This window comes from Lepidochelys kempii, chromosome 14, assembly GCF_965140265.1.
Source record: "Lepidochelys kempii isolate rLepKem1 chromosome 14, rLepKem1.hap2, whole genome shotgun sequence".
In the NCBI taxonomy this organism is placed as follows: Eukaryota; Metazoa; Chordata; order Testudines; family Cheloniidae; genus Lepidochelys; species Lepidochelys kempii.
The window spans coordinates 2,551,618-2,578,814 of record NC_133269.1 but is presented as its reverse complement, the minus strand read 5'-3'; the positions used below and the strand labels follow the sequence as shown (position 1 = coordinate 2,578,814).

Sequence of the window (27,197 nt, the reverse complement as noted above, 5' to 3'; positions counted from 1 at the left end):
CTAGGCTTGAGTGTCTACATTGTATTTTAACCCTATGTTAAGACTTTTCTAACCCATGCTTGAACCTAGGGCTCTGGCGTTCACACTGCAGTCAAAGTAGCCATAACCCAGAGTCCCTAGTTCTCCCTCTACCCTGCCCTGCTCTAGCCCTAGGACCATGATGCACTGTGGGAAAACCTGACCGCCTGCATGTTACCAGGAAGCAGCTAGCTTTGCAAAAGGCTTGATTGGTTTGGTCTCCATTGTAAACCCAGGAGGCTCTCTGACTGCGTACTTGCAGATTGTTGATCAGAACAGAATGGGTTAACACTGACCATTTGCAAAGTTGGGGTGGCTTCTGTTTTCAATAGAGTGGACTGCAGATTGTTGGGATGGAGGGGACTAAGGTAATTGTCCTGTGGAATTATGAAATAATTCCACCTGACTCCCAGGACCGGAGTCAAGTGGGGCTACGTCTACACTGCAAAGCAATAGGGCTCAGATCCTGGGTCCCAGTTTAACTTGAGCTTGGACTCTCCAGCCCAGCAGGATCCTGGGACCTAGGGTTTGAGCCCTGGGTTAGTGCAATTGCAGTGTACGCGCAAGGGGGGTTAGGCTCGAGCCCGGGCTCAGGCACAGGCCTGCACTGCAGCGTAGACACGTGCTGTATTTCAGAGATGCTAATCTCTGGTGATGAAAGTCCTGTAAATGACGCAGGTGGACAGAGGCATCCTTCCAGTGAGAGCTTGCTGTTAGAGCAAAGCCATGCTGAACTCTGAGCAGAAGAGTGAAGTATCTGACAGTTAAAGCAATGCTAGATTGACAGACCCCCAATAAGCCTGCATACAAAGAAATAAATAAAATCCACGGGTTTTCTATTGTTCTTCTGATTCTCTTCCATTTTCCTGCTCCTAACATCAAAGGCTCCCACAAGAAAAACAAACAAACCCAAAACAACCCAGCTTCTCAGTGAGGTCACTCGCCAACAAGACTCAGGGTCTTTACTTCCTTTGAGGTAGCTCAGATCTCAGAAACAGGCAGGGTATGGAGTTATACAAGAATCTGTTCTCCTAATGCTTCTAAAGTCAGGAATCTTGTATATGTCAGTCCTCAGCCTGCTGAACCGCCAGACAGTGTTGTGTAGAACTCCTCTCAACCTGACCTATGCTGATACAGGAAGCTTACTGACAGATCCAGCATGCACATCTCTCTCTCTAGAGCAGTAAGAATATACAAAATCCCTTCTTAACTCTCCCTCCCTCTGCCCAACCCAACAAACCAATGGCACAGATGGCAGAGTTAGCAAATTTCCTCTACTCTGAGCTAACATGGTGGGAAATAGCCTCTCTTCTGTGAGCATCTTTTTATCGTTTACAAATAAGGCAGAATAAAGCCCCTGTGAAACCAGCATCTGTCATCTCGAGGGGGGATGAGGGCACTTTTTAATACTTGGTTTGGAGAAGCATTGATTTTTCCTTCACTTCAGTGCCAAGATCTGAAGAAAGCCAGAGCGCTTAGTTTCAAAATGAATTCTTCATAACAAAAGGTCTTTTATTCCTGGCCAGGCTCCCCTACTCTTTGATTCAGCCTGATATTGTCAAACTGATGTACTGTCACAGAAAGAACAGAACTGGAGTCTTGTACACAGCTCCCTCCTCTCACGTACAAGCTGCCACCCTGCCCACGAGGGGCACGTGTTTCTTGGAGTGAAATAATGAATTGTGCAGAGGAGCAGGACTCCTGCTCTTCATGGCAAAGGCCAAACCACTATTTGTTCGTATGTGACTTGCTGGAAGGAGCTGGATTCCTGCTGCCCGTGCTACACTCACTCTAAACTCAGCTAGAGAGACACCAATAGGCTGCCAAGGCCATGGCTGAGCTGCCACCATGAAGGACATTGGAACTTGAGTCCCAAACTCGGCAGCATGGTCAGCCCAGGCGAGAAAACAAGGCTTGTATTCATCTACTAGGACCAATGCCGGCTAATTTAGGGGTGATGCTGTGGGTCTGATAAGGGACCCCACTTAATTCTCTCTGGCTTAATGGCTGCAACATGGGAGCCTTAGAGAGGAGGAGGGGAAGTGGACACCAAAACTTAGACCCTCTCTTAGGTATTGTGGTGTTAGGCCCCTTAGAAACACCAGACAGACAGACCACTGACTGGCTGGAGAGCTGTGGTCTGTCGCTAACACCAGTTTGGCAGCCTAAATCTCCAAAGGAGAGATCTATGTATTCCAAAGACTGTGCACACTGAAAAACAGTTACACCAATGAATAAACTGAAGCATAAGATGTTGGTGGAATAAGGCCACAGATTTAACCTCTCATTGCTAGCTCAACACAGCCCCTGTTGTGCAACTAATATTCCAGTTAAATAAACAGGAAGTTTGGAATGATTGAGCAGCTGCTGGCAAGTGAATCCTGCCAGGAACAATTTGGCAGTGTCTGGCAGGTGGGTTCTGCCTGGAACAATCCAGACGCCCAGCAAGCAGTTAACGTGCTTTTGTTGTATAATGGAGGGTCAGAACACGTGAACTCCAGGAGACTAAGGAATTACTGCTCAATCAGAGTATATTATTCCTCCTTGTGGTTTTTGAAAGCAACAAGGTCTCTTTACTGAATGGAGCTGTCATGTTCTCTCCACTGCACTCCCAGCCCCTCCCTTCTTCCTCCCATAGGGCTGCCATACACTTTATGCTTCCAGTAACAAATTAATATTTAATATTTAATTTAAAACCAAAAGTCCTATAATGTAAAACTTTGCTGTCAAAACAGTAACAAACAGCAGAGCATTCCAGGGACAGAATACAGCTCTTCTTTCTAGAGGAAGTCACAAAATCAGACAGAAATCTCAAGAGTCAGGATTCTAGATAAAGACATCAAAGTGCATACTCTTCTTTCCCTGCCCCATTCCTGCATTGATTTTAAACTCAAAGAACCAGCATACAAACAAGTCCACTAACCTCTGACAGATTTATTCCTGGTTCAGGCATTGGCTTCAGGGAAGGGGTAGGTGAACTGGTCTCAGTGGTCCATTGGTAAACAGCAAATATACTGTGGTCTGAACTATCCTGTTTTAATATATGGTCTTTTTTATTAGTTGGTGATTATGTTATACAATATGTTTTATGTACCATGTACATTTCTGTTTCAAGGGGATTCCGCATGCTGTACAGCAAATGAAATGCCATGCCTATTAAAATCCATCCTTGAGACTCCGCAGAGCCGCAGCATTAGAAATGGTATTTCCTGACATTCAGGGCAGATGGCAAATGGCATTAGTGCTTCATTGTGACAGCCCTGGGACTCCGAACGCTGAAGCGCTCCCAGAGGCTTGTGTCTACAGTCTAGTGAGCTGCCAATGGCCAGCACTTCAGTGGCTCTCAGCATTCCAAACCATGCTCCCCATGCCAGCTTCACTTTATTGTCTGCAGAACATGGAAAGCAGCACAACATTACAGTGGAACCTCAGAGTTACAAACACCCTGGCAATGGAAATTGTTCGTAACTCCGAACAAAACGTTCTGGTGGTTCTTTCAAAAGTTTACAACTGAACATTGACTTCATACAGCTTTGAAACTTTATTACGCAGAAGAAAAATGCTGCTTTCCCTTTACTTTTTTAGTAGTTTATGTTTAACACAGCACTGAACTGTATTTGTTTTTTGGTCTCGGCTGCTGCCTGACTGAGTACTTCTGGTTCCAAATGAGGGGTATGGTTGACTAGTCAGTTTGTAACTCTGGTGTTCGTAACTCTGAGGATCAACTATGTTCTGCATGCCAGCAGCACAGAGCAGAGAGGAGACTGACATTTACAAAAACCTCACAGGAAATGAAACCAGAAAATCGACACAAAAGGCCTTGGCATTCTGAAACCCATGATGCACAGAGAGTCTGTACCACCAGCAGAAGCACACGAATAGCTATGACACACCAGAACCATTTGCAGGAACCAATGGGCAGCCAAGCTCCTCATTAGGTTCTGGGCAATAACCCTTTCGTAGCTTGTTTCTTAACATTGCAAACAGGGATAGGAGAGAGAAATACAAATGGTCAGCAGAAGACTGAACTCTCCATTGTTTAAAGGAATTTTTAATTAAGAGATTTGGAGAAATCGATGCCGCTCCATTGGGACAGTGAGATCCATTTGTAGATGAGGCAGCTTTTGCTGCCAGAGTCTCACATATGCTAAAGGAAACTCTTCTCAGCAGTTTCTCTGAGGGCAAGAGATTAAAACAAGGGAAAACCAATCAGAAGAGGTCATCTGGGACCAAGAGAGCGAGTACACTGTGTCATCAATTTCACAAGGCAAGGATTCCATTACAAATGAGAGAGGAGACTCCAACTGACGCAGGCAATTTTGTTCTTGAGGGCATGTGTGCATGGGGATTTGAGTATGAACTATAAAACCAAGGGACAACTCCAACGCAGATGAGAAAGCACACCAGCCAGCTGAAATGACTCCTGATAGAAAACCCTGCTCCACTAGCAATGGCCAATCACAACACTGCTCCACAGGGTTGCCTACAGAAGGTGGCAGCTGCATATTTGTCACCCTCTCACAGCCCAACCCCTCAAACCTTACTCACCCATTAAAAGTTACTCTGTGATAAGCTTACAGAAAAAATGACAGATGTTTGTAAACAGAAAGTGTATTTTACTGTTGGTGGGACAACTTGACCAATTGTTGGTCTTCCCCTACCTGATCCTAAAACCCACAGGGACCCCTGTGCTTCCTCGCTTAAAAGGCCAATTACAGAAAAACAACTCTGCAAAGCTATCATATTCTACAGCTTTGAGCGTGCAGTCATAGTAGTCAACAGGCTGAACAAATCCCCTGGGCTAGGAGCAGAGCCATAACTAGGTATTTTAGCGCCCAGGCCAAGCAAGCATGTGTGTGTCCCCTACCATTTTTTTTCATCATTTTTCCACTCCCGTGGCTTTGCGCCCTGGGCGGCTGTCCGCTCACCTGGCCCTGGTTACAGCCCTGGCCAGCAGCTATCACTTTACGGTGCTCTTTTCCCCGAGTATAACCATGTTTGTGTGTTGTCTCTGGGCAGGAAGTAAGCATCTATATTAGCTGACAAGGGACAGAGAGCTTGAACAAATGCTTCCAGATTAATCAAATCCATGAATGCCTAGGAAGAAATCCACTGTACAAAGAGTCTGCCTCCCCAGCAACACACACAATTGACCCTTCTTAGCATTACTGTGAAGGCCACCAGCATTAATCCTCCTCACTTCCTTATGTCCCTCCTGCTGTACCTTTCTAACCACGGGGCTTCCGTCGTTGATGAGCTGTGCCAGCATCATGGCCACATTGTGATCAATGGTGGTGGAGTGATCGGTCCGCTCAGCCGAGTTTCCCACAAATGTGCCCAGTGCAAAGACTGCAGCACAGCGAACCTGTGAGAGACAAAATAAAAAATCACCATTGGTTTCCTACCTGGTCCTAGCCTTGAACTACCCGGCGTGATCTCTTATTCTGCCAACTCGGATCCCTACAAAGCCAGGCTACTGTGTTGGGTAAACGGCAGCGGCTGGATAGAAGCCCAAAGACTGGAAAGACAAACAGATATAGGGGCACTGCCAAGTTTTATCCTGGTGCAATTCTAAACATTCATGTGTGCAGAAGTGTGTATTATTCCCTGGAATGTCAGATGGCTTTCCCTTTGGTGATTTTTCAAATGGGCACTGTCAAGAACCTTCTGTTTAATAGCATAAAGATGAATAAGGAATTGTCATTGAGGGACCTAGGTCCCCTTTACACTAGAGAGCTCTAAAGCCTTCACCTATCTGATATGGGCACATGGAAAGGGAGCAGACGACTTAAAAATGGAAGAGGGTCAGCCACACCCTGCACAGGCCCAGGGTCTGGGATCAAGCGTGGTCCTTTACTCTCTGCCTTGGCAGAGACTGGGAATGCTACGGAGGCAGCAGAATCAGCCTCCGGAGCACGTGCCTCCTAACTCAGCAAGGGATCTGCTCTGGCTGATTGACAAGAGAAGCTCATGGCCTTGAGGACGCTTCACTTGATCCTTTGCATGACAATTACCTGCAGGTTGGGAAAAACCTGGGGAAAAGGAAAGGAGGCTGTGGGTGCCCAGATTGGGAAGCGTTAAATCACTAAAAGAAGAAAAGCTAAACTTTAATAACTTCACAATGATATTGCCCTTTATCTCCAAGCTTACTTCTCCCAGTTGGAATATAATTTCACTGGGGTCTCATAGGGTCTGTCAATCACAGTTTTGGTTGGCACAAGATTCTCTTCTTTCTTGGACGGTATTTTCATAATGGTGAAACATGCATTCCCTTAAAATTGCATTTTTTCATCCGCCAGGCTGAGAACGGTTCTCAGATTTAGACAAAACAGATCAGAGAACTTGTCGAAATACACAGTGAGTTGTGGTAACACAGTTTTGAAGGACTTCTGACACAGGAGTGAGCAAACAAATGTGGAGCTTGTATAAACCCCGGATTTAAAGTCATCACACTGAAAACCCCCTTTCATGGACTATATAATCCTTTGCATTTATTCTGCCTTTCCAGACCTTGCATGGCTTAAGCACCTTTCCTGCAAAAAAAAGGGAAAGCTATTTTTTTTTAACCAGACACCTATCAATTCATGAGACTTCTTGACAATACTGATTTTTAAATTGCTTTGTAGCCCTCACTCAAAAGGGCTCCAGCCCAACTAGTATATATGTCTACACTTAAAACATTACCTCTGGGATGGGGTCTGAGAGGAGACTGTAGAGCTTCTCATGGGCACTGTCTCTCACGCCACACCACCGTGCGGAATCAAAATTCTGCCAGATACGTCCTAAACAAATAGCCACCCACTGGCGCAGTAGAGGGTGCGGATCATTTAACTGCTCCAGGCAGATGGCAATCAAGTTTCCTTGAAGGCAGGCTTCCTAAAACATAGTTCCGAGCAATTCATTTAGACAGGCAGCTTCCCCTCTCAGCATTAAACAACAAAATGATTTTGAGAGAGGGGACAGACACAATGTAGAGAACAGAATTATTCCGTGGTTAGATACTGGTTTTGTTGCAACATTTTATTGGAGATGCTTTGCACAAGTGCTCCATAAGGAGTCTTGGGAGGTCAGCTGTGTGCTCTTACAGCCAGCCAAGCAACTGTTAATGTCACAATTGCTTCCTGAATGCAGTAACTTGCTTTTTTCCTCATTGGCAATACTCCTTGCACCTGTCAGAGCCCCATAATTTATGGCTCATGGCACTTTCCTGGCTTTAAACCCCTTCCCAAGACCCACATCACGGCCATCATGCTCGCAGCTGACGAGAACCGTGCAGGATTCCTTTAATAATGTGTCAGTGTATTGCCTGCAGAGGATGCTGTTCAGCGACGTGTGTCCTTAACCCATATGTCCAGGGGCTGTGCACGTGCTACCTCTGTAGCACTTCCAGGAGATTTTTGTTTAAATCCAAGAAAAACAGGAAATCACCCTTCCCCTGCAACTTCCCAGTTCTGTAGTAAGCTCTGATGCATTTCAGTTGGTGTCACATCAAAGCAAAGTCATGGTACAGAGAAAGGCTCACGAGAAGCATTGTAAAGATCAAGACGTTGAGACTCACCTGCCCTGTGTTATAGCTGTTGACGATCACAGCCAAAATGAAAGCAGTCATAGTCCTGTGTTCAGCCTTAAAAACAAAACCACACACAACTAATTTTTATCTTTAAACAGGACAGAAAACAACTGTATGCTGCACTGTTTGAAAGGAGAGAGACCATCCTGGCCTTCTTGCCTTGTTTGATGTGAATCTCCTGAAAACTTGACAATTCGGGAATCTAAAAACTTACAGTTGTGTTTTGGAGTTGCTTAATGACAAGAGGCTGGAACAGGCCATGAAACTTGCCCCCCTCCTTCCTCTGAGAACAGGAAAGATGGTTGGCCTGCTTGGCTGTGGCTCTATTGAGAGGCTGTGATTTTAATCAGGTTTCAGAGTAGCAGCGGAGTTAGTCTGTATCCGCAAAAGGAAAAGGAGGACTTGTGGCACCTTAGAGACTAACACATTTATTTAAGGTGCCACAAGTACTCCTTTTCTTTTTGTGATTTTAATCATAATTCTAACAGAAAACAGCCTGACATGTAGAAAGGAGGGCAGCCAGAGACCCAAGGATTTCTAGAATACTTTCACAACTTAAAAAAAATGTAATTGTGTATTCCTGGGATTTTTTAAACATACTTTCCCAGCAAACCCAATACAAGACAAACATCCTCTCCCCCCCCGCACCCCCCAAAAAAGTCTGGACATTTCCTGCTGTCCCACATGTCTGGAGTTGCAGCTATGAAATGCCTGACTTGGTTATGTCATCAGGCAGACAACACGGCCACTTCATGTTTCATCTTTAAGTGAAATAAACAGACCATTTAAAAGAAATAATTTGCAGCAATCCCATTATATTTTACATTGGGTTGAGTGACTGGGAACTATTCTGTATTCCATTGTATTTTTCATTTACGTTCAGGATTTAAAAAGCGTTAGTGCAGAAAAGGCCAGTGCCCTATTTAGTTCATGTTTGTCACAGCTGTGTGCTTTTATCACTAGAGAAATTGGGGGAGAAAGAGTCCCTAATGGATACTGCTAGAGGGCTATCCTGTTGTAGGATGACACTAAACAGAATACCAGTAGAGGTAGTTACAGAAGGTACCATGAAATTAGACAGCATTTATCAGAGCACCTGCAGTTCCCATTTCAGAGCAGATGAAATGAATATCAAGAAAAGTAAAATAATCTAAGTCTAAATCCTTTTAATGAATTGGCTTTGCAAACTTATTTGGTCTGTAAGTGCTTCTGATGGGGCTCTATATTATTAATTTCCCCTGTGGCCAACTAGGCTGCCCATCTGTGCCATTCCTCAAGAGGGCAGTTGGTGTCACTGGGAGTGACATGACCCTGTCCCCACCAACAGTACCAACCACATCATAACAGCAGCATAAAAGCCAAGACGACCTAAGCAAGATTTAAATAAGCCTGAAACAGACTATTTGTCCTTACTGGCATGTAGGGATCTGCCAAGACCGAAAGGAAATATTTATGACCGTTGTCCTTCACGAGGTCGGCTTGGCATGACTGAAAAACGAGACAGGGAGAAGGAAAAACAATGAGTACAATAACCTGGAGATAACTTCTTTTTGCCTCCAATGATTTATGAATATTTCATGTCTTAATCATTTTTCTCAATTCCAGTTTTCATTTGAGAAACAAAAGTCAGAGCAAATTTCCCTGTCAGGACTGCAGCCAAACACTCTTTGGAATGAAGAGGTGACCAGTGCCTTGTGTTATTTACAGCAAATGGTTCCACTGCATGTTGGCATCCGAAAGGAATACAAACTGCAAAGTTGCTCTCTGGTTCTTCAGAGCACCCTAGAAAAAGGCAGCATTAAATCCCCCTTTGTTCCATGGCATACCTTCACCATGGTAGTTACGAGCCACTAAAGGGAAAACAAGAGGAATTTGATAAATCAGATTTCTGACATTTACAAAACCAAAATAAAATTACATATTTCAAAAGTCTCTTATCTAATTCTCCACCTGGTTTGCTGATGGCTGCTGTCCAAGCCTGGGAAGAACAAGAGCTGAATTTCTCTCTGCAGATCAGATGTTTTGGTAACTTCTACGCATCACCCCCTGCACATAAAGCTAAATATTCATCTGCACGGCCAGTCTAAGTCCTGGACAAATGCCTAGAGGTTCCCAGACATTGAGAAGCTCATCATCTCAAAGCACATCATATTCACAAACTACCTACCCAGACTGGGAGGAAGGGTTGTGTGTTAGTTTTCTGTCTGTTTTTAGTGTTCCTGACTGGCAAGCATATCACATGCAGATGTTGTGCAAGCTCTCTCTACACATCTCTCCCCAAGCATGCCAAATCTTAACCTGTAATATCTGTGATTTTCCAATCCTGTATTTCTAATGAGCAAAGACTGTTAATAATGACACCCTGTTTGGTGGCTTGGAATTGTGAATAAATGTCCATAAGGAACTGTATTGTTCAGGTGAAAGTACTGCTCCTGAAAGGTGCAAAGATGACAATCCTGGAGACTGAAGTTCCCACTCAGCACATTGCATGTTTCCCCTACACTGACCTGTATCAATGAGTTTCCACTCTGATTGAGAGATGATCTCTGAGGCGTGGGGGACTGTCCATTCTTTTTGGCCTATTCAATCCTGGGGCTGGAACACAGTTTGGGAACATCATTTACTCTCATCTCCATAGGCAAGACCAAACTATGTGACAAAAATGCCTGGCAGGTGAACCTCGCCATCTTTTTCACCAGCACAATATGCAGAAATCAGGGCACCAAGGAAGAGTATTACAGGAGAAGCAGGCAGCCTGGATTCAAAGAGTGATAATCATCACCAGGATCCTCTTCTCAGGGCTCCCTTTTTGCTAGCATGATATCTCAGGCTCCAGTCTGACATATTAAGGTCAGAGCGCAAGAATACATAGCACTAAAGTGACAATTTTGGGTGGAAAACCTGACTTTGCTTTTAACTCCCTTTGTGGTTGGGATTCTGCTGTATGCTTCATGCCAGAGACAGTGTCATGTATTTTTAATCAGGAATGGAGGACTATGGAGGAAAACTAATTGTTGAAAGGAGGGGGCTGGAAAGACAAAGATGCAAGAGAATATTTCATTACCGAAGCAAGAAAAGATGCGGTTTGCAGCAGACTAAAGAAGAGAGGGAACGAAACAATGTCAGTTTGCAGCTACCAGAGGCGTGCCTGGATTTTGCTGGTAACGCTGCGCAAAAGGAGAGCTGGTTTTCTTCTTCTCAACATTTTTAGCTTTTTTCATATCTTTGCCCCTTAGAAAAACAAAGCCGTCTCAAACCAGCGTGCAGGCAAACAGATGCCCACTAAGACAAGACTGCCCATCTTTCACTGCATCCCAGTGGGCTGCCAGCACCAGCCAATCACCTGAGGCCACAGGGAGGAAAGCAGATCATGTAACTCCAGAATAGCTTTAAACATACACTTTGCTAATATGTTCTCTCTGCAGTGCCTGAGAACAATATTAATATTCAGTGTCAATAACATCTCCCTACTTTGCATCTTGTACTTGTGAATAATAAAGGCACATGAACAAAACGTGCTGTAGGGTAGATGGGAAAGGTTAAAGATTTCCAATGATGAGGGAAGGACAAGAGCACAAAAATTGTGTAGCTGTGTAAAATTATCCCTGGGGAAAACCTATCTGGAGCATTTGTATTGACCACAAGATGCCACTGCTCCTCACAAATCCTGCTAGTAAAGAACATTTAGCTGGCAGTTCAATATGCCATTTAAAGGGTCAAAGCCCATCCTTTTGAAAATCTCACACTGTTACTCTCCACTGTCTTTAAACTCTTAGAAACGTCAAGTTCTTTTTCTCATGTTGTCTTTTCCCATTTTATGGGCACTGAATTTTTGATGCATTGTTTTGAGTAGAGATTAAATTAACCCACCCATACCTAGTACTTCCCTGTTTTCTACAGAGTTAGTGGTTGTAATGTCGATGATCCCATCAGAGTTATACTTTGCTAGGTAACTTGGGTGCCCTTGACAGTCTGGAAGTTCCATCAGAAGAGCAATTTTTTTTTTTTTGGGTTAATTTTCTCACTGACTATAGTGGGGATTTTTAAGTGAGATATTTAAGATTTGGAGGATGCTGTCCAACAAATTATACCAGTTTAACATAGGGTAAACTCTTGGCCCGACCTCCTTTCCAAGGACTCTTTAACATCAGTTTCTTTGCTATTCATATACTGCAGCATGCCATCCAGTTACGTATGCTGTGTAGCACAGTAGGGAGATTGGCTGGAAACACTCCAACAAAACTCAGCCCTGGATAACTAGAGTCATCTCTGAATACCTCAGTGCAAATGTCTGCATATTCACAGGATTAAAGCAAATAGATTCAGACACTAAAAATTTTTTAAGAACACTCACAGTACACATATATTTTTGCTTAGAAGACAACACTGCTATTACATCTGATTGCTTTTTCCTGCAACTTGCATGACAAAGGTACAACTCTTACACCGGGTAGTTACTAATTGCAGGCGTCTTCTAATCAAAGACATATGGTATATTACACATACACAAGTGCAAGAGAGCAGCACACAACCACATTCACCTTTGCCTGTTTTCACTCAGGCTACTTCTATTATTTCACTGCTCATGAGAAAACCAAAACTGTAAAAAAAACTTAGCAGCAGAGTCTGCTCTCCAGAGCACAAGGCAAAAAACACTGAGGGGAACTAGAGGCAGGAAAAGAGAGTCTCAGGTAACTACACCCCACCAGCAAAAACAAACAAGATTAAGCGATTAGTTTGACTCTAGCTGCTCATGTCAATGTAATAATTTCTTGAAAGTAAAGCAGGATGCACATACAGGCAAAACTAGATGAAGGAAACAGTGTTGATCAAATTAGAACCAGGAGAAAGCAGGTTAAATAAAAATAGATAATATAGATATTAATAATAAAAATCAGATTTTTAAAATTTTGAAGTAAAATATTTTTCTTTTTAAAATAAAGCTATTTAAAATTAAATTTCAAATTCTAAAAACCCATATTAAAGTATAAGCTTACTGTAATCTATTGAATCATTTAAATTAAACTAAAATATAATATTAAAGCAGCACCTTTGCTGCTAGAATCTTCAAGTAAGCCCTACCCCTGAACTGATGGAAGTAACTGCTAAGAACCTGTAGCCAGAGTTTGTTGAAGTGCTAAACCAGCTTTTGACAGCAGTAGTCTCCTCTGCAGGTTCAAAGAGACTATTTTTATCATTTCAGTTTATTCAATTAGATCAGTTCAATAACTGGTTCATTCGAAGTTGAGAAACTGACTGGGAGTTGAAAAAGCAGTAAAGCTTGTTTTCCTCTACCAATCAATGAATAAAAATTAGATGAGAGAGGATGAGATCTACTAGTTCTAAAACTGTGAAGTTGACCATAATCAATCAGTTCAAAACACTAACTACAGATAGTTTTAAATGGAAAACATGTTTTGATAAACTTTGTCTTGCTTACGTACCCAGCACACTTAAGGTAGTTCTATTTAACTAATAAAAATTTTAAAATGCTGTTTTTGTGCATTTTAACTGAATTCCAATTTCCAGCCAAATACAGCTTGACACAAATCATAAGCAAAAAATTAACCACCTAGTAAATGAGAAATGCATCACTTACCATTTTATATCATAAAGAATGTAAAAATGTATGTTCAGCTTTATAATTGCTTAAATAAATATTTACAGATTGTGTATATGCACCTGGTTAGCAAAAGAGGTGCCATATTTTGGCTACATTTTAGTTGAAAATCAACATGTTTTAAGAATTTCCAAGTAATGAGAATCAACCTTTCTTTAAGAAAATCACTAAAAAGTACAAATGAAAAAACAAGATTAAAATTTATTATTTAAATCCAAGTTTCCTATTTTCTGATTTAAATCATCATTGAAATTGGTGATTTAAATCATTTTGAGAACTTTGATTTAAATCAATCCACCCCAGAGGAAGCTTCTCTGGGAAAGTGTTTGAAAATAGGAGCCATGGCTTTTGCCTGTGGTCGATGTAACACCCACCCTTATAAGAAAACAGTTCCAGTTAGAAATGTGGCCAATAGGAGAATATTCTCATGGCTTGCCCACTCATGCATACACACTCCTGCTGTACTCTAACACTGTAGCAGTAGTGATTCAGTGCAGTCTAATTAATCTTTCAGTCAACACAATGAAAAACAGCCTTTCATGACTGCCTTCAGCATCTGAGAATACTTTCACTTATATTCTCAGGACATACCCCTGCAGTTGTCATTTTCATCATAAATCTTATAAAATTGCTATCCCTGAAAGCACTACATTCACATAGGAGAGTGCTCCTCACAGCCAAAATACTACACCACACACTGCTGTATCTATTGACTAAGAGCCACATTACCCCTACTCCTTTTGTCCCTTTCATTTCTGGATCCTGCAGATATTGGTCTTGTACCACATATTTTTCAGTTTTATCCTTAGAGAGATGAGAGTGAAAATGGGACTGAGGGGAAGATAAATGTACTATAAAGTTACAGGGATTTTAATATTTATTGCAGGCATAATCATTCCACAGTCTTTTGTTCATCTTAACAAGCCAAAGATGTCTCATCAAGCGCATTTGGGCAAGTCTCTGCCCAGTCCAGGCTGGAAGGATGATTCTAGGCTTATTTTTAAAATAGTTCATGAAATCAGTGAGCATTTCCTCTGATAAGCAGGACAATCCCTTCACTGGCATGTTTGTTTCCATTGTGGTGCGTGTTAATTAAGTTGATTCTACAAAATCCCTATTATGTATTGTACTGGTCTCTGGGGCTGAAGCTTCAGCCATGGAGGAGCATGCATCAAAACTAAGCTTTTCAATATGAGCTTTAAGATTAAGAATTTTCATTTTCTTTGCCATTCAAAAGCCTCTTAAGATGTTTACTAAAATATATTTATAAAACTAAACATGACAGTGCTTGATCAAGAGAGAAAGAATTCCAACAAATCCAATATTGTTCCTTATGCTACAAACAAGAGAAAAGAGCATGAAAATACACAACATTAAAACAGGAAGACTCCAACTTTCAAAAGCAGTTGATTCAATCTTACGTCAACTAATAACTGCACCTGCAATTAACTGTAGGTGTCAAACCAGGAAACCACACGTACCACTGCAAATTTCCAGCTGCAATTAATTAACTGTTTGAATATTTGTACCAAAAAATATAGTCTTCATTAAGGCCATGTTCAAAAATCATGATCCCAGTTTTAAGCCTTGTCCTAAAGGATGCCAAGGAGGTACCAGTGTGTGTCATGAGAGGGAGAAGTCCAGAATCATGGGCATTGTGGAAGCAACCCAGTGTCCTATCCATTCTGAACTCTTCAGCATTTCCAAGCCCACCAATGTCAGCGGTCATTGCAGCTCAGAGAACAAGACCAGATTAGATTTAAAGCAATACTGGAAGCTAAACTCTCCAAAGACCTAGTTTTGCTCTACTTCTAGGATGGTTTTAGAGATGCTGATGATCACCATGGTTTTAAGATGAGTTTGGAGACTGTTCTTGCCCACGGGAGGCAGAGCCTGACCAAATGTTCTAATCAGTTTCGCAAGCAGAGCGTGAGCCACCAGTATGGGCTAGGCCACTGTGACGGACATTTACCGACAGCACTTACAGGCTATGCTATACAGGCACTCCATGTGTAGCCATACACCACAGTGACAGGCTGCGTTCACCCTTGTCACTCTGTACGTAGCTACATGCAGCAGCAAAAGGCTCTGGCCGTAGGGAAAGGCTCCGGCAGCAAGGAGGGGAGGCATAATCATTTCCCCACCGCTGGAGCCTTTCCCCACTGCCTCCCCCATGACAGAGCCTTTCCCTGCTGGTGGAGCCTTCCATTATGGCAGAGAAAGGCCGCAGCAGCGGGGAGGCAGCAGGACAGTGGATTGCTAAAAACAGCAGCGTAGACATAGGGAGCACTGCTTGGGCGGGAAGAGAACTGTGCAGAGTACATATCCTGCGGGTTCAGGTGTACAGAGCACTTTACTCTCCTCACCTAAGGCATGCCTCCCTGTCTACACTACTGCTTCGACTGGTGCTAGCTGGCAGGCAGCATCTGTACTCTACAAGCTGTACTCTGTCAAGTGTTGACGTACCACAGAACTTTGGTCACCCTTATACAAAAAGAAGCATGATTGAAAAATGGAATTTCTTCCAATTAAAGTGAGATTTCAGCATGAATGAGGGATAAATTGGGAGAAGAGTCATTTCACTTCATGCAGATGGGAATAACTTGCTTAATGAGCTGGTGATCTCTTGTAAAAAGTCCAGTGAATGGGCAGGTAGCCAAATGAGCCATTTCAAATCAGGCTTGTCACTGCATGAATGGGGATTTCACATTCAGAAATTCTCAGCAGGTAGCTCTAATGCACTAGTGACTTTGCAGGTGGGAACTCCTACTAAATGAATACATTGTTTTTAAACCCAGTCTCCTGCATTTCATTGTAGATTGTACTGTCTGCCTCTAACTTTAAAGCAATTGGCTAAGGAAGATAATAATAAAGGATGTTACTGGAAACAAATAAAGAGCAGTAACGGTTCAAGATTACTCACACTGTCCACTGCAAGAATTTTGGCCCAGATGAAGACAAGAAGTGGTCTCAGTTCCCGAGCTGAACTCTGAAGCAGCTTCAGCACATAAGGGAAAATGCCAACAGAGAGAGCCTGGGGAGAAAGGTAGAACAGCAAATTACTGTAAGTCCCCAAGACCAACTGCAGGAGGAGAGCTGGACAGGTGTCAGAATTGCACCCTTTACATAGATGCTACATATTTATGGCCCATATGGTAGAAATTAATATCAGACATGTATAGTAAAGAGGGGACTCCTGTGTAGTTATTTATCTCTGATTTTATTCCTGGATGTCCCCAGATATTTGGCCCACTGAGATGAAGAGTTAATTTAGCACCAGCTTTTATTCGTTACAGCATGTGATTCTTCATGGCTCACGGCGTGCCACTTCCCTCCCTCAGATGGGGCGATTTGCTCCCACAAGTAAACAGATTGCAAAAGCTCATTAATTACAGTCCTTCCACTGGAAATCATACATGCCTCCCACACTCAGAGAGGCTTTTAAATAAGCGACTTGTACAGTATTACAGACTAATAGCATGCAGGAGCACACACAGCTAGTTACATTGTTTAGCATTTCACCATTACTGAGTGGTCACTATAGATAGTCTATACAAGTGCAGTGCAAAATAAACCTGAGGGGAGGAATTCTGTCCCCTACTCCAGCACCTATATGCTACACCAGTGATGTATAAGGGCTGTAAACAGCGCACAGGGGGCAAGGCAGGATCCTCCCATCACAGGCACTGCACTGCCCTGGGCCATGCACGGTATAAAGCTAGAGAAGGAGGCCCCGGGGATGTAGCACACACTGTTATGGTGAGTCTGGCTTACAATGCAGGCCATAGGAGCACAAGGGAGGCTACAGTAATTTCGAGTCAGCCCCATGAATTGCTCATGTTTTGGCCCCCACCGCAGCTTGAAATCCAGAGAGTTTAAAGTCACCTTTGACCCCCTCCTTCCTAGGGCTATGCCTTCTGTGCTATGCTTCTGGAAGGTGCAGAACAGAATCTGACTTAAGTGGTGTGGGAGCAGGTCTGGGGGAAGGATGAAACAGAAAAATCTGTGAAGGTCCCGTCACAGGACTTGTTCATTCCCTGCTGTCAGAGTCTCACCAGCACCCTCTGTTAACCGAAGGCACCTGAAATCATTTACATTTGTATTTCAAGTGACACTCCTGTTCCATTCATATTTATTACCCACCCTGTGCTAGGCACTTTCCAAATGCAGAATGCAGCTGTCTGTGCCCTAGACAGCTCACACAATCTAAAAAGACCCAATGGATGAAGGACGAGGCAAAAGAGATACAGCATACAAGTCAAGTGACCAGGGGGATGATAGACAACTGGCTAGTTCCATGTTTAATTTAGTTTATATGACAGTTTATAAACCATCCCAGCCATTTTTAACTCTTACTTTGTTAATGAAAATATTTTTATATATTTAAAAAATTAATTAACTATCCCCAAACTGCCCCTTGCCCAGCTATAGCTAGTTCATACCAAGCCCAGCTGTTTGACTTTCTCCCTCAATCCAAGCTGCCATTCACTCAAGTGCCCCAGGCATGAAGGACAGGTGAAACAAATATGTCTGATCCCATAACTTCCTGGGGGTGAACTGGTTTCTTAGCAAAAAGAAATGCTCATGACTGTTACTTGGGTTCAGAGACTTCATTTCATCTGGGTAATTATTTTCATAGGTCTCATATGCCCATTAAACGCTGTCTGTCTCCACATGTACTTTTACGCAGAAGCCATCACTATTCATAATCTCAGCTGGAAGAGAAGGAGCAAACCATGGACAACGTGGACTAAAGATGACATGGACTAAAGATAAAGGACTCTCAGCAGCTTCCAAATCCTGCTTAAGCTCTGGCAACCTGATTCATGTTGACCTCAAGGCCATCTGACTGTTGTCAAGATACTGATCCGTGCTCCAAACTCAGGGCGTATTTTCCACATCCTGCATTTATAAATCATCCTTCAGACCATATTGTCTACACTGAAAAAAAATCACTCCCTTTCAAAGGGCCAGTGCAACATTGTACGCACCAAGCTAACTGCCCAGGGACCCAGGTCCAGAAATCTTCCCAACAAATCAAGAGCTCGCAGCCGATGCACCTGGCTCAGCAACACCTGCAGAGAGAGAGGGGAAAACAAAGATTAATGCCATGAAAGGAAGTCTTATAACAGCCAGGCAAGTATAACAAGACCTCACAGAGGCTCCCCACTCAGACACATCAGCCTTGTCTAAGGTTTAATTTCAAACTTGTGAATAACGTTGAAAGGCAAGAGAGCTGACTAGCTGGAGTCTTGTCCCATCAGTGCTATTTGGGTAATAGCCATCTCCTAATGAAGCAATGCTCCCCTCTGAAAAGTTTTATGCAGACACACGCAAATATTTTTTCTTGAAATGCAGTTTGTTTTCCCAACTCTAGGAAAGTGTGGTTTCTGACACTCATCCCATCTGCTCACATCTCTCTCAGGCACAGAAGCAACGATCCAGCCCAGGCCTGCTAGAAGCAGCCGTTCTGGCTGTGAAATGTTCTCTACTGATTTACAGAGGGAAGAAAGGAGACAAAGCAGGAGCAGGATGGCATCCAGTGGAAGTGTTCAGGTTGAGCAGTAACCCCGATCTCCCATTAACTAAAACAACTCGGAAGCAGAAATAAGGTTTTGCTTTCCTTGGCAAATGGATGTAAGAGACTAAGGATATAAGCCAGGGGGTCACATTAGTCTTCAATAAAACTCTCATTAAAACAGAATCTGATGCCGATAATGAGTAATTCTACTGGCTTACATTTAGTGTTGTGTGAAATATGCACAGACTGAGACCTCCAGTCGTGAATCTCTTTACCAGATGTAAGATTTTGGAATGCAATGCTTAATCCTCTGTTTAAAATGAGTAATATCCCCAGTATGTATTATGGCAGAAGCTCCCTGATTTGGCTCCACAATTTGCCCCTTCGCTCCCCCGCATTATTTGGTGGTCTTCCATTTTGTGAGGCTACAGAGAGCATACTGACCTTTCACCTCTCAATAATGCTTCAGTCCCAATATAGGTCAAAAGAGAAAGGACTTCGGTCATCACACCCTAGCTGGCATCTGTCTACACCATAAAACCTCGATATAATTTGGCACAATTAGCAGTGTGCTCAGAAAAGGCCTGGCATTAGTAACAGGGAGCGTGGTTTTAGACAGTAGCAGAGATTAGAGAGGGTGGGGCAGGGCAGGACTGAAAGTAAGAGAGGGTGGGGCAGGTTAGGTGTAAGGTGCATTGGCAGAGAAAGCTGCAAGCAGGTATGCTGTGCATATTATTCCCTTTCATAAGAATTAAATAAATCCACAAATTCTGTCAAAGACAGTAAAAAAATTAGATGCAATTTTAAATGGGTTTCTAAAGGAGCATGCAAATGTATCTTACTGCTGTTAATATCACAGAAGCATGTATAAAATAAAATATCTCCAAGATTTAATTAAACTTGCAATTCATTATCTGAGAAAAGTATCTGGGTCTCTTTTATGCACATCCACTTTCCTGAAGCAAAGCAACACAATGACCTGAAGACAAAAGTGATATGGACACAAGAGCCATGTGACAATAATGATATGAGCTTAAAAGAAACCAGGAGGGAGATATTGCAATAAGAACTGCATCTTCATACCAGCTGCACCAGAGTAATCTCTCCATTCCCTAAAAGGATACAATATTATTTCTCACTAGAAGAGGAGGGTTGCAGGGGCATTTGGAGGTCTGGATTACAAATCAGTTTGGTTTGTTAGATCAAACAACTACACATAACTCTCAATAGCTGTCCAGCAACAGAGAGCCCTGCTCAAGGTTAGAAGCAAGCAGCATTTTCAAATCTGGAGCACCAAGCCTATAAGAAGGGAAGTGGATCTGAAAAAGCCAAGGAAGTCTGAGCATGCAAGTTGCAGCACTGCCTAGGCATGGGAGGATAATTCATGGATAACGGGGTCCAGGCTTTAACATTAAAGCTCCACAGTAATGTAGGATAGAAGAAATCAGGTCAATGCGGCAGCACAGCTGCCATTATTACAGGGCAACACGGCACGAAACAAAAACTCACTCTGCATCTCTATTTACCTCAATGGGGCAAGTGTTAATCCTGTCCATTTGCACTTTCACAGCCTGGAAAAGAAGTGCCTCAGCAAGGATTACGAATCTACTGCTCAGGCTTGTTTCAGACTCAGACTGAATGAGCTATCTTTTCTCTTTGTAAAGTTCTCCTCTCACTTTCCTCTGAAGCAGAAATCTGGCTTTGTCAGATCTTCCCCCGAGAGAGCAGTGATTCTAAATGGACTGCAATTTTTATAAGTCAATAAAAGACCATTTACAAAAGGCCTGTTTTCCTGTCCTCGGCAGAACCAGGTTTCACGTCTGGCACCATGCCTGTGGCACTCACATGTCCCTCTCTCCGGGGATACATTCGCAGCAATGTACCACTTTAGGCCACAGGGGTGCAGTTCCGTAGACATAAGATCTACGCAACGCAGCATTCAAGAGGGGGTTGAAATGTGCACCTTTCCCCCTCCCAATCGTTCACCGACACATCACAACTCAAACAACAATCCCCGTTTATAAAGCAGTGTGTGAACAAATTTACCCTCCTTACATATCAATGTTTTAACATTTACACTGGCCATGTTGCTCTACCCTAGTCTCACCCTTTGAGGTGATGGAAGCATAGTCCTGAACCAGGTGAGATCTCAATACTGTTGCAAGATTAATTACCAGAAGAGCTTCTTAGTGCCAACTAATTCAGTGGAAGGCAGTGGACATAATGCCTGCTTCCATTGCAGTGACAGAGATAAACAGCACATCTCCTTTTCCAACTTATCTCAGCCTCTGGAGGCTCAGAAAAATTAAGATTTGGTCTCAGAAAGATTGATGGTGCTGTCTGTCATGGGGCACATTAGTGGCTGTCAGAGGGAAGGTGAATCTTTTTCCATTATGGGGATGGAAAGCAGCTGCCCTTGGACATGTGGAAGACTAGGACCCCATTCCTTTGAGAGGGAGGGAATATATATTTTTCTACCTAAGGGAAAGGTGACCAAAGCTGCCTTCATGAGGATTTGCATTTGGGGGTATATGAGCATGCATCTGGGGGTGGAGGTGGGCATTCTGCCTTTGCTCCCCAGGAAACTTGGTTTAAGATGAGACCCTAGGGTTCCCCAGAGTTCACTCTGAAACTAATTTTTTCCCTTTCTGTAGATGAACTCAGACCATCCCAAGCAGATAGGAAGGAGTGCAGAGGAGCAGCGGTGGCCTTCTGAGCCTCAGGCTTGTGCTACTTCTCAATACACCTGCAGTGTGATACTTTGAACACTCTCCTGTAATTGTTCCTGTATCTGTCCCCTCTTTCCCTGTTAGGGGACAGATACAGGAACCATTCATTAGTCACTTAGACTGCAGCAGCACCTGCTTTGCAAATCTAGAAAGAAGACAATGTCCCTGCCTCCCAGAACTAGCAGGTACAATGGGAAGATAAGGGAGGAAGCAGGACAGCAAGTGCATCATTCTGTGAAAAAGCTTTGCTGATTCACAGCTGAATAGGAGAGGGCGAGGGAGCTTGATGCTGTTGAAGTGCTACTAGACTGCAGCAAGAATTTATGCTTCTCTGAAGGTGTACTGGTGAGGGGACAAAGAGGGAAGACAAATGTGTCTTTATCAGCAAGGGTCTAGCAAACACACAATCAGGTTCAATTAGTCCTGAATGAGCCCACGTAATTTATGTACCCAAACACCATCTGGCTGAGAGCATAGCACTAGGCAGGCAGGGAAAGACATGCACGTAAACACATACTCATGAGTGCCCATGCGTCTCAGCAATGCCAGCTAGTTTAGCTCACTACCTGGCCTGTGCCAAGGCGACTCACCTGCAGAACTATTGGAAGCTGTTCTGGTGGGTTCCGGTTCTCCACTCCCATCGTTAGCCACACCTGGAATGCTGTCAGCTGCTCAGCAAAGAACGGGCTGTGCTGTTGGAACGAGAATAGGAAAGTGAGTTTTGCGCTGTCCTCTTTATGAGGGTGTGCACCTGTGTGATGTTTGTCTGCCCTAGACCAAGTGAGACTGCAGGCTTTGGCATCAATTAACCAGTATTGTGTGTTGTTCCTAGCTATTCCTTTCAATTAAGGCACATGACTACTAACAAGGATTTCTCAAACACTGATCTCGTGCACCCTCACAAAGCACAGGAAATATGCCAGCTTCCCCTGATATAAACATTTGTTTTAAAAAAGGGCAGGGGAAAAGGAGGAATAAGGTGGGGGAAGAAGATCTCTTGAGTAAAAAGCTTTTTTGGAAAATATGAACATGGTTTTCCACATACAGAGTAGAGATAGCAGCAGGTAATTTATCTTCCTGTAGAGGCAGTTCCACTCTGCCTTTGCCAAGTCCAAGGTAAAAAATAAGCGAGCAAGAATGAAAAAGACGTGTGCCCCTGTCTCATGCTCCCTGGGCTGGCTTACAGCTCCTCTGATAAAGGCGGGTGATTCAAAGATGCAGTTTTGGGGCTGTATGGAGGGTTTCCCTTTATATAAAAAAATCCCTTCATTCCCTCACATCCACTGATTCTGGTGGTGAGCGGCAGAGTATCTAAGGGCTTCAAGTCTGCAAACAACTATTTATAATAATGAATTCCCTGATTCAATGGGTAAGATAGTAGCAATGTAGGGAAATAAGCCTGGAACTGACTTGCGGAGTACTACAGAACGGAATCCAAGAGGAGATGCTATTATGGGGAAAAAAGGCTGAAAACACTGCTCAGCTCTTGGAAAACATTTGAGATTACTGTACACAGGTCCAACCTAAACAAAGGAATCTGGAATTAATCACATTTGGTGGATAATTTGTGCAGAGTAGCAATATCTAAAAAATGTAGGGGAGTTTTCTCTAAATCTGAGATATTCATACACTGGGTTAAAAACAATAACAATGGCTGTGTTCTGATAGAAAACTACTCAAAGGGACCACAGAGTTAAAGAGAGTTAATAGAACAACTGCTTTATGTTCTGACAGGTATTCCACAGTTACACTGCCCTTTTCAAGCATTTGTAGTGAGAACTGTGCTGGTCTCCAGCAGCCTAGACACAAGGGAAATGGTGTGAAGGATAACCAAAAAAAGAGGAGTGGAAGTGCTAAATACTCCGAGTAGCAAAAAGTGTTACTCTGGTGGTCCTATAAACAGGGTGACCGCCTAGGCATCCCTATAGATCAACAACAGAAATGCACAGTCTACTCACAGTCTGAGATTTGCCATTTTTGTGGCATATTAGACTGAGGTTATTGGTGCCTGTTTCAGATTGCAATGTGTGTCTGTGTACAGAATATAAAGTGAGAGGCAAAGAGACAGTACATTTACACTGACTGCTTTATGAATGAGGTTAGGAACTAAGCATCACAAGAGGCAAAGAAGTAAATGAGTTAGACACTCCTAAATTCCTCTTTATAAATTACCTTTCTACACCACACACCCTTCCTAAAGGAGAATAGATGTGGGAGGCAGTCCACCCTACAATTTCAGACAACTCCTTTGATCTAAACCTATAATCCTCAAAAAGAAAAGGAGGACTTGTGGCACCTTAGAGACTAACCAATTTATTAGAGCATAAGCTTTCGTGAGCTACAGCTCACTTCCTCAGATGCATATCGTGGAAACTGCAGCAGGCTTTATATATACACAGAGAATATGAAACAATACCTATTCCCACCCCACTGTCCTGCTGGTAATAGCTTATCTAAAGTGATTTCCAGCACAAATCCAGGTTTTCTCACCCTCCACCCCCCCACACACAAATTCACTCTCCTGCTGGTGATAGCCCATCCAAAGTGACAACTCTTTACACAATGTGCATGACAATCAAGCTGGGCTATTTCCTGCACAAATCCAGGTTCTCACATCCCCCCCACCCCATACACACACAAACTCACTCTCCTGCTGGTAATAGCTCATCCAAACTGACCACTCTTCAAGTTAAAATCCAAGTTAAACCAGAACATCTGGGGGGGGGGGGGTAGGAAAAAACAAGAGGAAACAGGCTACCTTGCATAATGACTTAGCCACTCCAAGTCTCTATTTAAGCCTAAATTAATAGTATCCAATTTGCAAATGAATTCCAATTCAGCAGTTTCTCGCTGGAGTCTGGATTTGAAGTTTTTTTGTTTTAAGATAGCGACCTTCATGTCTGTGATCACGTGACCAGAGAGATTGAAGTGTTCTCCGACTGGTTTATGAATGTTATAATTCTTGACATCTGATTTGTGTCCATTTATTCTTTTACGTAGAGACTGTCCAGTTTGACCAATGTACATGGCAGAGGGGCATTGCTGGCACATGATGGCATATATCACATTGGTGGATGTGCAGGTGAACGAGCCTCTGATAGTGTGGCTGATGTTATTAGGCCCTGTGATGGTGTCCCCTGAATAGATATGTGGGCACAGTTGGCAACGGGCTTTGTTGCAAGGATAAGTTCCTGGGTTAGTGGTTCTGTTGTGTGGTATGTGGTTGTTGGTGAGTATTTGCTTCAGGTTGCGGGGCTGTCTGTAGGCAAGGACTGGCCTGTCTCCCAAGATTTGTGAGAGTGTTGGGTCATCCTTTAGGATAGGTTGTAGATCCTTAATAATGCGTTGGAGGGGTTTTAGTTGGGGGCTGAAGGTGACGGCTAGTGGCGTTCTGTTATTTTCTTTGTTAGGCCTGTCCTGTAGTAGGTAACTTCTGGGAACTCTTCTGGCTCTATCAATCTGTTTCTTTACTTCTGCAGGTGGGTATTGTAGTTGTAAGAAAGCTTGACAGAGATCTTGTAGGTGTTTGTCTCTGTCTGAGGGGTTGGAGCAAATGCGGTTGTATCGCAGAGCTTGGCTGTAGACGATGGATCGTGTGGTGTGGTCAGGGTGAAAGCTGGAGGCATGCAGGTAGGAATAGCGGTCAGTAGGTTTCCGGTATAGGGTGGTGTTTATGTGACCATTGTTTATTAGCACTGTAGTGTCCAGGAAGTGGATCTCTTGTGTGGACTGGACCAGGCTGAGGTTGGTGGTGGGATGGAAATTGTTGAAATCATGGTGGAATTCCTCAAGGGCTTCTTTTCCATGGGTCCAGATGATGAAGATGTCATCAATATAGCGCAAGTAGAGTAGGGGCTTTAGGGGACGAGAGCTGAGGAAGCGTTGTTCTAAATCACCAGCAGGAGAGTGAATTTGTGTGGGGGGGTGGAGGGTGAGAAAACCTGGATTTGTGCTGGAAATCACTTTAGATAAGCTATTACCAGCAGGACAGTGGGGTGGGAATAGGTATTGTTTCATATTCTCTGTGTATATATAAAGCCTGCTGCAGTTTCCACGATATGCATCTGAGGAAGTGAGCTGTAGCTCACGAAAGCTCATGCTCAAATAAATTGGTTAGTCTCTAAGGTGCCACAAGTCCTCCTTTTCTTTTTGCGAATACAGACTAACACGGCTGTTACTCTGAAACCTATAATCCTGTTATTGTGTGCTGGGAGTAACCCATCACAAAGTGCAGGAGCAACTCACGGCTGCTGGAGACTCTCATTCAGATCAGACCAGTGCACACTTAAGTTTTAGAAAGTGGAGACACCGGAAGTGGCATTTCCTCATTGTAAAGTGCTTTCAGATCTTCAGGTGGAAAATGCTATATAGGGTAAGCGCAGGGTATCATCAGTCTGTACTTGATAGTTGCGAGTGGGGTAGGCTTAAAGGGGCAAGTTCATCTTGACACTCATGGATTTTCAATACTCTTAATTTCTCTTTGCAGGGGAAATCAGTCATTTGTCTGGGATTTAATTCTAATCCCTGTGGGACCAGGAAGATGTAAAGCATTAGCACAAAATGCATTGCCATTTAACTCAGCTGTGACACTGAGGGGTTCATGACTACTTGCCAGTCAGCATGGCAGGATCCCCTGCTCTAGATTCTCTTGGAAGAACTATTCCTTTTAACTTATGTCACATAAGGCTTGCAATACAAATGGGCTGTGAGAAAGGGCCAGCTATAGGACACATCATCTTCCAGAATAGAACTCCATTGGGAAAAAGAATCTTCCAAGCACATTCAAGCGTGCATGCACACACAACTCCAACGTGCTTCCTCCCTGTAAGAATGCGCCTACACTATAGGTTCCTCCCAAGCAGATAACCCTCTTTTTCCAGCTTTGACTAGAGGAGAATACTCAGAAGTCAGTGGCTTATGTTTTTTATTATATGCTTTTGAAATAAAACAGCTCTGAAGAAGAGATTATCAATTACTTTATCCAGAGCTGGACTGGAAACTAAACCCACAGTGGCCAAAAAGACCAGAGTACAAATGGTAGCTCAGTAATCCTCTGACTCTCACTGGAGCATTTGACATCTGAGGCACTGATTGCGGTTTCTGTCAGCCCTGTTATGAAACAGACTGATTAACCTTAATAAAACTTACCCCCGCCCTGCATTAAACAACAATTTCTTATAGGATTAGCATTGGCTGGCAGCAGCTAACCTTGTCGCAGAGGTTGGAGAGCAGAATGTTTATTTAGAAAACAAGGGATGGATCAAGGATGTTCAACTGTCCTTCCATTTCAATCATTTGTCAAAGCTTCGCAGTAGAAAGCTAAGCCCCTTCCACCCCCTCCCAAACTGAAAAAATAAGCTTCACCTTCTTTATGTCTGTTTGACTAAGCAACACCCTCCTTCCTCTTGCTACCTATACAGCCAGCCTTGGCCACATCAGACATAAAACGTGGCATTGACTGGAGCTTGGAGGATGACTTGTTTTCACTTCTGATTGTCTTGCTTAGGTTGTAAAGTGAATAGAGTTTGCTGACTTCTTACCTAGTCCCTGGTGGATATTTATCTCATCTCACCCCTGAAACATGCCCACTCTTCACTGTAAGTCAGCCCAACCAGCAGGCAGTTTTCAGAAGCCCAGGACTGCCACAGTGGCATATTATGTGCACTAACAGAGCAGTGTCACAGAACTGCAATAGCAGGGGACACTGCAGGCCAGAATGCGGGCGATTACATTTATTGC

The 27,197-nt window shown here is 43.3% G+C and overlaps 1 protein-coding gene across 6 annotated transcripts in view; it reads right to left on the bottom strand.

The window, feature by feature from the left end:
- Positions 1–27,197, bottom strand: part of RPTOR (regulatory associated protein of MTOR complex 1) — a 311,995-nt gene that overhangs the window by 81,518 nt on the left and 203,280 nt on the right. For 5 of the 6 annotated variants that reach the window (XM_073312081.1, XM_073312077.1, XM_073312079.1 and 2 more), the window contains 7 exons: positions 22,049–22,150; positions 18,200–18,283; positions 16,132–16,242; positions 9,002–9,076; positions 7,577–7,642; positions 6,703–6,894; positions 5,243–5,383 (listed from right to left, as the gene is read on the bottom strand). In XM_073312081.1, coding sequence (XP_073168182.1) covers positions 5,243–5,383; positions 6,703–6,894; positions 7,577–7,642; positions 9,002–9,076; positions 16,132–16,242; positions 18,200–18,283; positions 22,049–22,150 — 771 coding nt within the window. The remainder of the gene's footprint in view (positions 1–5,242; positions 5,384–6,702; positions 6,895–7,576; positions 7,643–9,001; positions 9,077–16,131; positions 16,243–18,199; positions 18,284–22,048; positions 22,151–27,197) is intronic. The other variant, XM_073312080.1, reaches the window with a different exon arrangement.